The following is a 12,404-nucleotide window of genomic DNA, read 5'->3' as shown; positions in this document are numbered from 1 at the left end:
AATTTGGACAGCATTTTCCCTCGCCCGGACGTGGGTCACCGGGGCCCCCCTCTGGAGCCAGGCCTGGAGGTGGGGCTCGATGGTGAGCGCTTGGTGGCCGGGCTTGCACCCATGGGGCTCGGCCGGGCACAGCCCGAACAGGCAACGTGGGTCCCCCTTCCCATGGGCTCACCACCTATGGGAGGGGCCAAGGAGGTCGGGTGCAGTGTGAGTTGGGTAGTGGCTGAAGGCGGGGACCTTGGCAGTCTGATCCTCGGCTACAGAAGCTGGCTCTTGGGACATGGCATAATGACCCAATACAAATAAATGGGCTTGAATGTTAAGAATCATTTATAGTAGAATGCACAACACTCCCAGCCTCATGGAAATATACTGATTAAAAAAATCCAACTTGTGCAACAGAAAGCAGTGTGTGGGTGGGAACAAAGTTTCCGTGATGTTTGCTGTATTGCCCTTCATACTGTTTTTTGCATTTTTATGCTACCTTATATTAGCTTTACCTTGATGTTTATGGTACAGAGCAGGCATCTAAAGCCCTAGGTTATCTATCTATCTATCTATCTATCTATCTATCTATCTATCTATCTATCTATCTATCTATCTATCTATCTATCTATCTATCTTCAGCACCAAATATCAGAAGTGGTCTACATGCCTCCATAAGGTTCCTTTCAGTGTAGCACTGCATACTCTGGGTAGAGCTGATGGGGTTGCAGTTCATTTTGCAGCTTCTGACCAGACCTTACCGAGTTTCAACACTCCTTAGGTTTTGCCACACATGTGCGTCTGTGGCTCACTCTACAGGCTCATCAGAAGTATGTACTTCCACCCTGGGTCGAGAGGTGAGGGCTACTGGCCCTCACTAACCTTCTCCTCTCCTATTTCCTCAGCAGCACTGAGAAGACGCCCAATGAGGGCAGTTGACTCCGCCCCTTCCATTACTCCAGTAATAAATCCAACAGCACCGGAAGGAGATGTCCCTTGTTTTAACAGAGCACATCGCAAGATGGAGCTCCTGTCTAGTGATCTGTGAACACTAAAATACCTAACCTGACAGCTTTACTTTCATTTTAGAAATTTTCTGTTGCCTTAATGGCCTTAGAGGGCATTTTTTCTCCTTATTTTTCCTTTGTTGGGTTAAACGTGGACGACCGGGTTGGTTCCCCAACATTCATTCCTGTGTCTTACAGTCCATTAACTTGACCACAGTGGCTGGCATTTCCTGTCAAAAACGTAATGAAACCAAGTAACTTCTTCTGGATCCACCAGCAACAGCAACCGCATCACCAGTTACACAGCCAACGTCAGTGCTCCCAGTAGTAGAAGCCCAGGGAGACACTGGTGGCCACTTAGTTTTGGTCAGGGGAGTTGATGACTTCCTTTTTTCTCAACAAAAGGAGGGCCACAGAAATGTATTTTTTATGACATCATTAAAAACTGGAGTTTTACTGCCAATTGAATTTAGCTCAGAGTAGCTTGGCTAAATTAACTTGACATTACATTAACTTTCACTGGCGCCATTATTAACTGCAAAAACATAAAAACATGTCCTGTACATTACGCAAATGCCAATAAGCATAAATACTGCTGTACACTATCTGGATGTACTGTATATACTGCATGGTGTTTGGTGAATTTATTTAACTGTATTTAATTCATAAATGTGAATAATGTTTTCAGCACACTGCTTCGAGTGTAATGTATAAGAGCAAATTAATAAAAAGAAAGGTGAAGACAATAAAAAGAGCCAAGAGTCTTCACAGGAAAGCAGGAGTTTGGAGGCGGCTGGGCAGGGAGTGAACCCAAACATGGAGTCAAAGTGACGCGTCTCGTGAGCTGTCAGACTGAATGAATGTCTGCGAGGGACTGTGCTCAGGCAGCCACTCTTCTACTGATGTGCTTGGTTACGCATGGCACCTTCACATGGCATGTCGGTCTGAAAGTGAATTTGAGTATATGCAGAGGATCCTGTGCCTAATTACCAAAAATCAAAAGACTGGAAACACAAAGCCATGCAATATTTTAATATAGAGTTCATTGACAAAGTATTCAGACTCCCTCGTGTTGTGCACACTTTATTGTGCTGTAGATTTCATTTTAAATGGATACATTTGCCATTTCCCACAGTCCAAAGACAGGTTAGGTCGATTGGCAATTCTAAATTGGCCCTAGTACGTGCTTGGTGTGTGTGTGTGTGTGTGTGTGTGTGTCCTGCGGTGGGTTGGCGCCCTGCTCGGGATTGGTTCCTGCTTTGTGCCTTGTGTTGGCTGGGATTGGCTCCAGCAGACCCCCGTGACCCTGTGTTTGGATTCAGCGGGTTGGAAAATGGATGGATGAACATTTGCCATTTTTCCCAAACAATCTACACTCAATACCTCATTATGACAAATTGAAAACATGTTTTCAGAAAGGTTTACAAACTTATCTAAAATCAAAAACCGAAAACTCTTATGTATATAGTTATTGCGGTCAGTTGTCTCCTGTTTGCTTTAATTATCCTTCAGATGGGACTAGAGCTTGACTGGAGTCCACGTGTGAGCGCAGAGGTTCTCTGCTGAGATGGGAGAGCCTCTTGGAAGGACGACCATCTCAGAAGCACTCCATTAATAAGGCATTTTTGGAAAAGTGGTTAGGCAGAAGCCAGTTTTGACTGAAAGGCATATGACAGTATAACAGCATGAGGAAAAAGGTTTCTCTGGTCTGATGAGACAAAATAATTAACTCTTTGGGCAGAACTCCAAGCAGTTTGTCTGGTGAAGACCTGTCACTGCTCATCACCTGCCTAATATCATCCCTGCGGTGAAGCCAGGTAGGAGCAGCACCATGCTGTGGGGGTGGCAGCGACAGGGAGACTGGTCAGAATTGAGGTAATGTTGAATGCAGCAAACGTCAGAGAGGTTCTTAAAGAAAACCTGCTCCAGAGTGCACACAGCCTCAGACTGGGCCAACGGTACACCTATCAGCAAGAAAACGACACAAAGTATACGGTAGAGACAACACTGGTGTGCCTTCGGGACAAGTCTCTGAGTGTCCTTAAGTGGCCCAGACTGGGACCTCATATGACATCTGTGGAGAGACCTGAAGATGGCAGTTTATAGACACTAATGGAGCTTGACAGGATCTGCCAGAAAGAACCGGATAAACTGACCAAAACCATGTTTTCACTTTGTCATTATGGGTTATTAAGTGTAGGCTAAGGAGCAAAAATGTCAAATTGATCGATTTAAAATTAAATCTACAACACAATAAAGTGTGTAGAAAGTGAATGGGTTTGAACACTTTCTGAATCCACTGAATATCAGCAACACAGCAACTATTGACAACATGTGCAAAAGATGATGTGCTTTTTATTGAGTCCGATACAAAAAGTACATAGACAGACAGGAAAGGCACTATATGATAGATAGATAGATAGATAGATAGATAGATAGATAGATAGATAGATAGATAGATAGATAGATAGATAGACACTAGCTGTGCTACCTGTCCAAGGAGTTACATAATCGACATAGATCTCAGTGTTAATGTTTGCAATGCCCCACCTATATGGATGTCCCTGTGTGTCTACATGAGGATATACAGGTGTGTGTGCCAGTGTGTGTTTAACTAGGCCCTGTGATGGACCGTCGCCCGTCCAGCCTTACACCCAGTGCTGCCATGACAGGCTCCTCTTGGTCCTGACCTGCATTACGAGGGCTCCTGGATGCCCTTTTCCTCTTTAAAGCAGTGTGTTGTCCTCCATCAGTCTGCAGTCTAAACAGTTCAATGTGGAAGTGGAGGAGTCACAGAGGCACTGCTTTGGAAATCATGAGGCTTCTGCTTGCTACCACCCAATTAAGATGACAAAAAGTGGAAAATGGAGCACTATGTGCATACTGTCTGAGAATTTCTGAAATAAATGAGAACTAAAATGACACGTCATGTCATTTGAAAGAATCTTTCAAGTTAAATATGAGGAGGCGTGCCCAGTTCTGGTCTCCCTGCTGTAGGTCCTGCTCCCTATCTGTGTGGGGCCTGCTGGTCCCCCGATGTCACAAAGACACGTGTGTTACGTTGAGTGATGGCTATGAGCTGGCGTGGGTGTAATATATCCTGCCATGGACTTCTGTCTCTCCCAGAGTTAATGTATGTCTTGCACCCAGTGCTGCCAGTAAGGCCTGTAATGGTAGCGGTGGTGACAAAGACAGGATTTGTTATTATTATTACTTATTAGTTGGGTGACACTTTTATCCAAGGTGACTTACAGTATAAGATCTGAGCTACAATTGTTTAATTTCTTTTGTTTTGTTTTTTTTTTCCCCTAAATGGAGCCCAGGCAGGTGAGTAATGGAATTTGAACCCACAACCTCAGTGTCCAAATTCCAAAGTCCAAAGCTTTAACCACTGATGAGTGACACATGAATTAACGTTAATTGATTCTCCGAATGGCAGTTCCATCAAATATCTTTACACTGGCAGACTTCTGATGATAGGAAAGAGCACAAATCAGGCCAAACGTAACAAAGCGTGCACGGGTTTGGTCCAAATGCTGGCCAGGCCTCAGGCACCCTACAGAGGCACAGCTTTCTCCATCCCATCCCTGATAAAAGCACTCCTGGATTAATCAGTCTGGGGCATCTCTGAATGAAGACTGCCAACTGGGCCAAATTGGGCGGAAGTGTGGAGGCTTTGTTTTTGTGATGTTGACAACAATCCATTAGGGGAATCAGCAAACACCAGTGAATGCAATTAGACACACACATGCACAACACACGCCCCCCCAACCCCCAAAACACACAACTCCAGACAGGCTCTCTGCATGCAATCCACACCTTTACTAGCAAATCTGCAATTCAATGCCCTCTGTATCAGAAATGGCCCTCAAGGACAAAAAAAGTGTATTGGTGCTATGAAAACATCTTCGTGAAGCGCGGAAGACTCAAGTCGGGCACAATGGCAGGTGCAGTCGTAAATCACATCACGATCGTCACTACGGTGGTCCCTGGATTGACTAGGTTACGTTCTGTTCAGTCTGGCACAGCTCTGCTGGACAATAAGCGCCTTCGTTTAGGCAGACGGCGACACCTTCACGACGAGCCACCCTGGGAACGTTAAAAACAATTATGGTATTATCTGTAATAATAATATAATTCCCCGATGGCGATTTTCCACGATTATATTATACGTTTTCTTGACCCTCTTAACAGCTTTGCCAGACCCTAACAGTGTTAAAGCCGTCCAAATAAATTCATTTTAAAATAACGCAAGGGCAGCAGCAAGAAAGCGTCCGAGCATCTCCTTTTAAGCCCCAATGTTAAGCGAGTGTGAGGCAGGAAAATGCTTAGGATGGATGGCGCATGACAAGCACATAAATAACAACAAGCCGTTCATCATAACAACAACACAGTAAGATAACCGCTTGTGATGTCTGCTAAAGGCAGCCTTTGTGGGCGACTGCCGCAGACGCCCCCGAATCCCTCTTGTTCGTCATTTGGTGTCAACAGCAACTTGGCTCTAAAATAACAGGAGCAGCTTGCCTTCGCTTTACATGTTTACTCTGCGCCTGTCATTGCCTTCCGAGACTGCTTACCGTTATCCGAGGAATGTTCTTCTTTCCTTGGTAAGACATGCCGAGAGGAGAGCACACAGTCCCGAAATTCACCACCAGTGATTTATAAGCGAGCGAGAGCAGGAACAGAAAACGAACGAGCGCCGAGTACGTGAAAACCAAATCCAGCAGCTGGGATGGCAGCAGGCTCGGCTCGGTCGCCGCACTCGCTATATTCTCGCCGAGCAGTGTGCCTTGTATTCCCTCTAATTATTCGTTATTTTGATGTTTTTTTTCTTTAAATTTCCCGTCTAATGTCGTCGGAGAGTAACAGCTGAAGAGCTCCCCCTCTTTTCACAATACAGTCGCGCTTGCCATCTGTCTGATTAGCATTCCGGACTCATCCCAGCGGTTACGAGCAGCCAGTCGGCCTTTTGCAGATGGATTTTTCAGGCTTTAAAAGGGAAACAAAGGGAAAGCCGCGCACGTTTGTCAGGAGGATTGGAAACGCTGATAAATCCCGGCCGATCCCCTTTAACTGCTTCTATTGCGTTGTGGATGTTTCAAGTATTTTCCCGCTGACGGGGATGATGTTGAGGACTATAATAATAATAATAATCTGCGGTGGGCTGGCGCCCTGCCCGGGGTTTGTTTCCTGCCTTGCGCCCTGTGTTGGCTGGGATTGGCTCCAGCAGACCCCCGTGACCCTGTAGTTAGGATATAGCGGGTTAGATAACGGATGGATGGATTATTGATGCGGATTCTTTTCTAGAACAATACTTCATTCACGTCTGTCAACATCTGGCATATATTCAACGGTTCATACATATGTCTGCACAAATATATTGATGATCACTTAATTTCTTTCTTTTGTAAATATTTAATAGAATTGTATTACCTTCATTGAGGGCTCCATGTCGCCGCAGTGGTAGCGCCGCAGCCTTAGTAGAGCTTGCTTGTTCTCTCCGCGTTTGCGTGGGTTTCTCAGGCTTCCTCCCACTGTCCAAAGACACGTTTATTGGGTGAATTGATGTCGCTAAATTTGTCCTACTGTGTGTTTAGTGTGCGATTGCCTATTATGGGGTTTGAAAATGACATGGCAATATCTTCATTGACCAAGTTTGAGTAATGCAAGATGTGATTGTTTTCCGCCGCAGCCTCACGGATCTCGCGTCCTCTGGATTCAGATTCCGCCTCCGGTCTTTATCCACGTGGAGTCTGCACGTTCTCCCAGTGTATGTACGTATTCTGGTCATGAGTGGCGCGAAATGATGAGTGGGTGTGGGAGTGGATCCTCAAATGGACTGGCACTGACTCAGCGGTTCATTCCTGCCTTTTGCCCGGAGGCTACTGGGTTATAGAATGGGTTCTTGAACATTATGAACCTTTGAAAAATTCTGAGGAGAACAGTTCGTTCAGCCCAACAAACTCGTCCATCCAATACGCCATTGATTCTCCAAAATAATATCAAGTCGGGATCTGAAGGTTCCTAAAATTATGATCTCCAGCACCCTACTCGCCAGTTTATTGCAGTGTCTATGGTTCTCTACGTGATGAAAAGTCTTCTAACATTTGCGCAAAATCAGCCCTTAATAACTGTCCGGCCAAGGCCCCGTGGGTTTGTTGCAGAATTTATTTTAAAGTAACAAGTGGCAACCACTGTTCTAATTACTTTTATAATTTTTAACACTTCCGTCGTGCCCCCTCTTACCTCTTGCTTGCTTAAACTGAAAAGGTTTGTATAATGTCACTTTAAGTGACAATAAAGGTGCCAGAGTGGCTCTTCGGAGCTATGCCACTGTAGAGTCATTTTAGTTCCAAAATGACCCGTCCACATGAAGGTTCCTGAAAGAACCTTTTATTTATTTAGACCAGCGACGGGCACCATAACTAACAATGAACAGATGATAGCCGATTTTTAAAATACCTGCCAGCAGACTCTTGCTGCATACGCACATTAACATGCCCTGCAAACATACATTCAAGACTTCAGTTGCAAGGGTGCAATCGAGTTGAATATCTGAAGAACAGAAATTCCAATCAGGATCTTAGCTTCGGCGCTATTCGGACCCTCTGGGCCTTTTTGGGAATACTTACTTAACAGGACATGGAAACATCGAGACATTTGTTTCGTTCAAAATGTCGTCGAGACCAAGTTCTGTGTCAATAAAATTGATCCCTCCGTTTCTAGAACTCAGCTGCGGAATCGACTATTAGGAGTAAATGCTGGACGGGATGCCAGACCATCACAAGAAACATCGCGATCTGAACGTTAAGGTGGGCGAGCAAACGGGGACTCTACGGATAACAAACGATGTGAAGCAGCACGGCGCATGCTCGTAATGTGACCTGAGCTCTGCGTGTTGTTCCGAGGCTGCCCTTTAAAAAGAGTCCAAGGACGGGTTTTGGGTGCGATTGGGCGCGATATCAATTTACTTCTAAAAAAATATTTGGATGCCTAGCTAATAGGAGGCACCCAATATATAGTGTGTGTGAATTCGTCACATCAGCTGCCTTTTGTCGATTCAAAAGCTGTTTAGCAGACACAATTGTGTAAGTTGTGTGTTTTCCCATGATACTGCAAGTTAAAGACACACCGTACATACTGAGATCGACTGAGATCGACATATTAATCCACAGTTTACATACATGGCACTTACAGCTTCTCTCGATGGCTTTGGCGTAATTCCCAAAGCCGTCTTTACGTTCTTACAACTGGACGTGCATTTCTCAAACCCGTATGGTAAAGAAGCACAAAACTTTGGTTCACAAAGTATTTCTCTTAAAACTCTACTTTGTCAAAATGTAATAATTGTGTGAGTCAAATTCACCAAAATGAGAAGTCATCGTGGGTGATCATCGCGTAGAGCCAAGTCAGTCGAAGTCAATATGGAAGTGTGCCATGGATGTACAGTATTTTGGGCAATTAAAGGATTAGCAGTGACTGCTCGCTTTACAGCAATACTGTAATGAACATCTTAACGTGGCTGATAAATTGACTGATTAACTGCAGAAATCGCACTGCACTGCAGATGATGCCTCTTGCTGCATGTGAATATTGCAAACGCTGAAGGGCGGGACTCGTTGCGTGAATATTACAGCAGAGGAAGGCGTCCGAAACTGAGCTGGCTAAGGCGAGGCTTCCGTTTGGAGATTCGGGGATTGAGCGGTTATTATTATTATTTTTTTAATCATGACTGCGGGCCTAATGTTTTTAAAATTACTTGCTGGTCACAGTTTGGGGATGCCGGCTAAACTTTTAAAGACGGACTGCAAGATTCTTTGAAGAAGAGAAGTTTAACTAATGCGTGAGAGAGAGAGAGGGAGCGGCGTGTTTTATCTTCGGGAGGGGCTGATTAAAAGGTGGGATGGCCTTTTCCGTATTTAATGCACGGTTGATTTGTATTCACGATTGTGGACAAGATCGTTTATTTGTTATAATGTATTCTTGCTAATAGGTTAGAAGTGATTTATTGTGTGTTCACTACGCAGTTAATGATTTGCGTGTTTGTGTTATATATATAGACTCAGATTCGTACTGGATCCAATACGGTGGTTAGAAAGAGAGGTGGTAGCAGCGACCACTACTGCGAGACAGTGGGCCTCTGCTGTCGATGGGCACTCTCACTTGTAACAATCCATAAAGGATCATTTCAGAGTACAGTATCGTTTGCTGAATGCAGTTGCGTATAAAGCCAAAAAGTACAGGTATCTGTGTTTCTGACACCAAAGTACTAAAAACTCTACGAGGGTTCATTGTCATTTAGTTTAAGAACAGACAGCACTGGAAAAGGCTTCGGGACGACATGAAAGTGAACTTTTAGTTTATAATACGTCTCTAGCATTAAAGGAAACAAAATCAGAGAAAAATAACCTCAGCCAGCACTGTGTACTGTATTACTGAATATATAATAGTCCGTTAAGAACTCGATGCACGGTTACTGTCACCTAATGGACTTTATCATAAACGTACACATCACCCCGTTTTTTTGACACCCACTGCACATCCAGCCTACCTGAAAAGGGGTCTCTCTTTGAATTGCCTTTCCCAAGGTTTTTCCTTTTTTGTTTTTCTGGGAGTTTTTTTTTTTTTTTGTCTCCTTAGAGAGTCAAGGCTTGGGGGCTGTCAAAAGGTAGGGCCTGTTAAAGCCCATTGCGGAACGTCTTGTGGGATTTTGGGCTATACAAAAATAAATGGTATTGCTTTGTGTATTGTATCACTTCATATCCCGTCGCTCCCATCTGTCCGGCCCCACGTTTTTATCAGACTCACACCAGATGTTCTCCCGATAACACTCTGGAAACGATCCTCTAGAAGCCTCACAAGCGAAGAACGGGATGGTGAGGCTGATGACTGCACATTTCCCACCTCCCTGTAGAAAAGAATTCAGGGATCGGATTCTGGAATGTGGACAATGGGGAGAGGCACTCAAGTACTGGACATCTGCTGGACATCAGACTATTCCCTTATGACATTTGACTGGGGAAAGCCGAATTTATCCCACAAGAAAACAGGAAGTCAAGATGGTTGTTTTAAGATGATAGAAGGTCCCCTTCGTAAGTGAAATTAAAGATTCAAGGAACAAGTAATGTATCCGTTCACAGTAAACAGCCGTTTGCACAATACCACATCAACACGATTTGTAAAATGCGTGCTTCGTATATTTCGAGAAATGAATGAATTTTGTTTGCGCATAGGCGCCTACTTGTAAATCAGAATTATGAGTGATGAGAAAGAATATTATCCGTTTTGATTAACGTGACTTATACAACTGACGACTGTGCAAATTCAAAGATATTTGTACTTAATCATTTAGATAACTGTACTAAAGCATCTGCAATATTTGAAAAATAACGAGACATGTTATTAAAGCCTAACTTTCATTCCAGAATTGGTCCACAGCAACTGAGAAAACTAGAGTAGGAAAGGAGTCGACAGGAGTCGATGTGACGGATCACCCAAATCCCGATGTATTTTGGCACCCCCTGGTGGCTTCATTTAGACAAGCCCGCTTTTGGGTGTTACAACTTAGAAGACATTCAACGGCATTTGTGTTAATGAAATGAATTGGTTCAAGGAGAAGTTTGATCGTTTAAGGGCAAACTGGTAAAACTGTGTTATAGCTGCATATTATCCTTCGAGTTCCAGATTCACTGACAGTGAATGTTACTTTTATCCCTTAACGGACCCAACTTTCAGTCTATAGTTAATGTACATTTCACGTTTAACTATGCCTCCGAAGCTGCACAGAATGTACTCAAAACCCTGATGTGAAAACATAAATTAACGACACTCTGATTATAGACGGACATTTGGATGACTGGATAAGTGTCTTTGTGTGACACATTTTAGTTAATTTGTATGTGGTTACCAAATTTTGCTAGGAACATCTACCATCGTCTACATCTAATTGAATGCAACCTTAACATTTTGGTATAACACATACAATGAAAGCCACAAAGTTTGACGTCGAAAGGTTAGAGAGGTTCACCTCTTGTGGAATTCGAATTTGCTTACCAGTCTCATGTTCCCCAGATCACAATGTTCATACAAAGATTGCGTCTCTGCTAAGATCTCCACTGGTTCCCCTTGTTCATGGAGGCCACCGACACCAGGGTCCGGACTCGTTCCATTGCTCTTTTCACTCGGCTCCTCCGTGTCTGTTGAGCACGTTTGGTTTCTCTCCACGCTATTCACTTTGTTGACACCTTTTCTCCCAACGCTGAAGGAATCAAAGTCGATGGTTTTGTTCTCAAACGCACCTTCTACGTTACAGAACATGCCACCGAATTTGACCCTAGGTTTTGGGCTGTTGCTTCCAAGTTTTGACAATAAAGACACGTCGTCGTCTTCTTTCACTCGGGTAACGTTTTCTGCCATTCTTGGACGGTGAACGTTCTTCAAAGTGGGCTTAAGAAAAGTTTCCAAAGAAGCTACGCGATGTTAAACTCTGTCCTTTGAGCCATCGTGCGACTTGTGTCAGTGAGGGACTGCGCGCCAGTGTTTCACGCAGGAGGTGGGACGCGCTGTCCAAGGGGTGTGGTGCTGAAATGGGACTGTGTGAGAAATTCTCGGGAGAGCGAAGTGAGAGAAAACAAAAACGAGCAGAGGTTGAAAGGCGCTTGAAATAATGTCACTTTGTTTTTAAGGCCATCTATGCAATGCTATTTTGTTTTTAAAATCATCAACATGGATAAAATTAAACGCAATCGATTCGGAACCGGTTTAAAAATGTGCTCGTATAAACAAGATGTGCAAACCACCATCCGCTTGGGGGCATAAATACTTTACATACATTCATAAATACACACGAACAGTTAAAACAGCTTTAGGTCCAAATTCACAGTTCTTGTGCAGTATTTCAGTTCTTTTAAACGACTGATCCGAACATTTAGGATTATTCATTTACCCTGAACAAATGCTCTCTTCTGAAGCATTTGTCGTTAACGCTGCAATTTTTACTGCTTGATTTATCTGCTACTTCACATCGTTAATAGTTCACTGCGCTTTGTTGCCTGAGGCTGTAGAGCAGAATTCTTTACAATGACATTCAGAATATTAGTACCCCAAATCATTTTTAAATTAAAATATGAAAATGATTTTGTTTTATGGGGAAAAAAGGCCAGCTTTAAATAATATATCTTTGCGCCATTAAATAATGCCCCCAAACATGAATTCTATTCACATTTTCCTTCTTATTTTTAGTACTCTATAAAGAAAGGAAAATAAACTATACATGTTTATTTTATGAGGTACACCTTGATATTTAGCATACCTTTCGGGTGTTTCATGCGATCAATAAGATGAAAAAAAAATCAGATTAAATACTATCTACAATTTTTTTTTGTTCTATTAGTACAAATACTACTATTAATA

At 43.4% G+C, this 12,404-nt stretch overlaps 1 protein-coding gene across 3 annotated transcripts in view; it reads right to left on the bottom strand.

Annotated features, from left to right (window-relative positions):
• The window catches only part of dpysl4 (dihydropyrimidinase like 4), a 76,871-nt gene extending 65,383 nt beyond the window's left edge, over positions 1-11,488 (bottom strand). Inside the window, exon 1 of one of the 3 annotated variants that reach the window (XM_051922985.1) lies at positions 11,046-11,488. In XM_051922985.1, the coding sequence (XP_051778945.1) occupies positions 11,046-11,408 (363 nt within the window). In that variant the 5' untranslated portion in view covers positions 11,409-11,488. Of the gene's footprint in view, positions 1-5,569; positions 6,056-6,425; positions 6,459-11,045 lie in introns of those variants that run through there. The other 2 variants (XM_028795322.2, XM_028795321.2) reach the window with 2 other exon arrangements.
• Between the last annotated feature and the right edge of the window lie 916 nt (positions 11,489-12,404).

Source organism: Erpetoichthys calabaricus, chromosome 2, assembly GCF_900747795.2.
Source record: "Erpetoichthys calabaricus chromosome 2, fErpCal1.3, whole genome shotgun sequence".
Lineage (NCBI taxonomy): Eukaryota > Metazoa > Chordata > Cladistia > Polypteriformes > Polypteridae > Erpetoichthys > Erpetoichthys calabaricus.
Note: the sequence above shows the minus strand (reverse complement) of the source record. Positions and strands in the feature narration are given on the sequence as shown.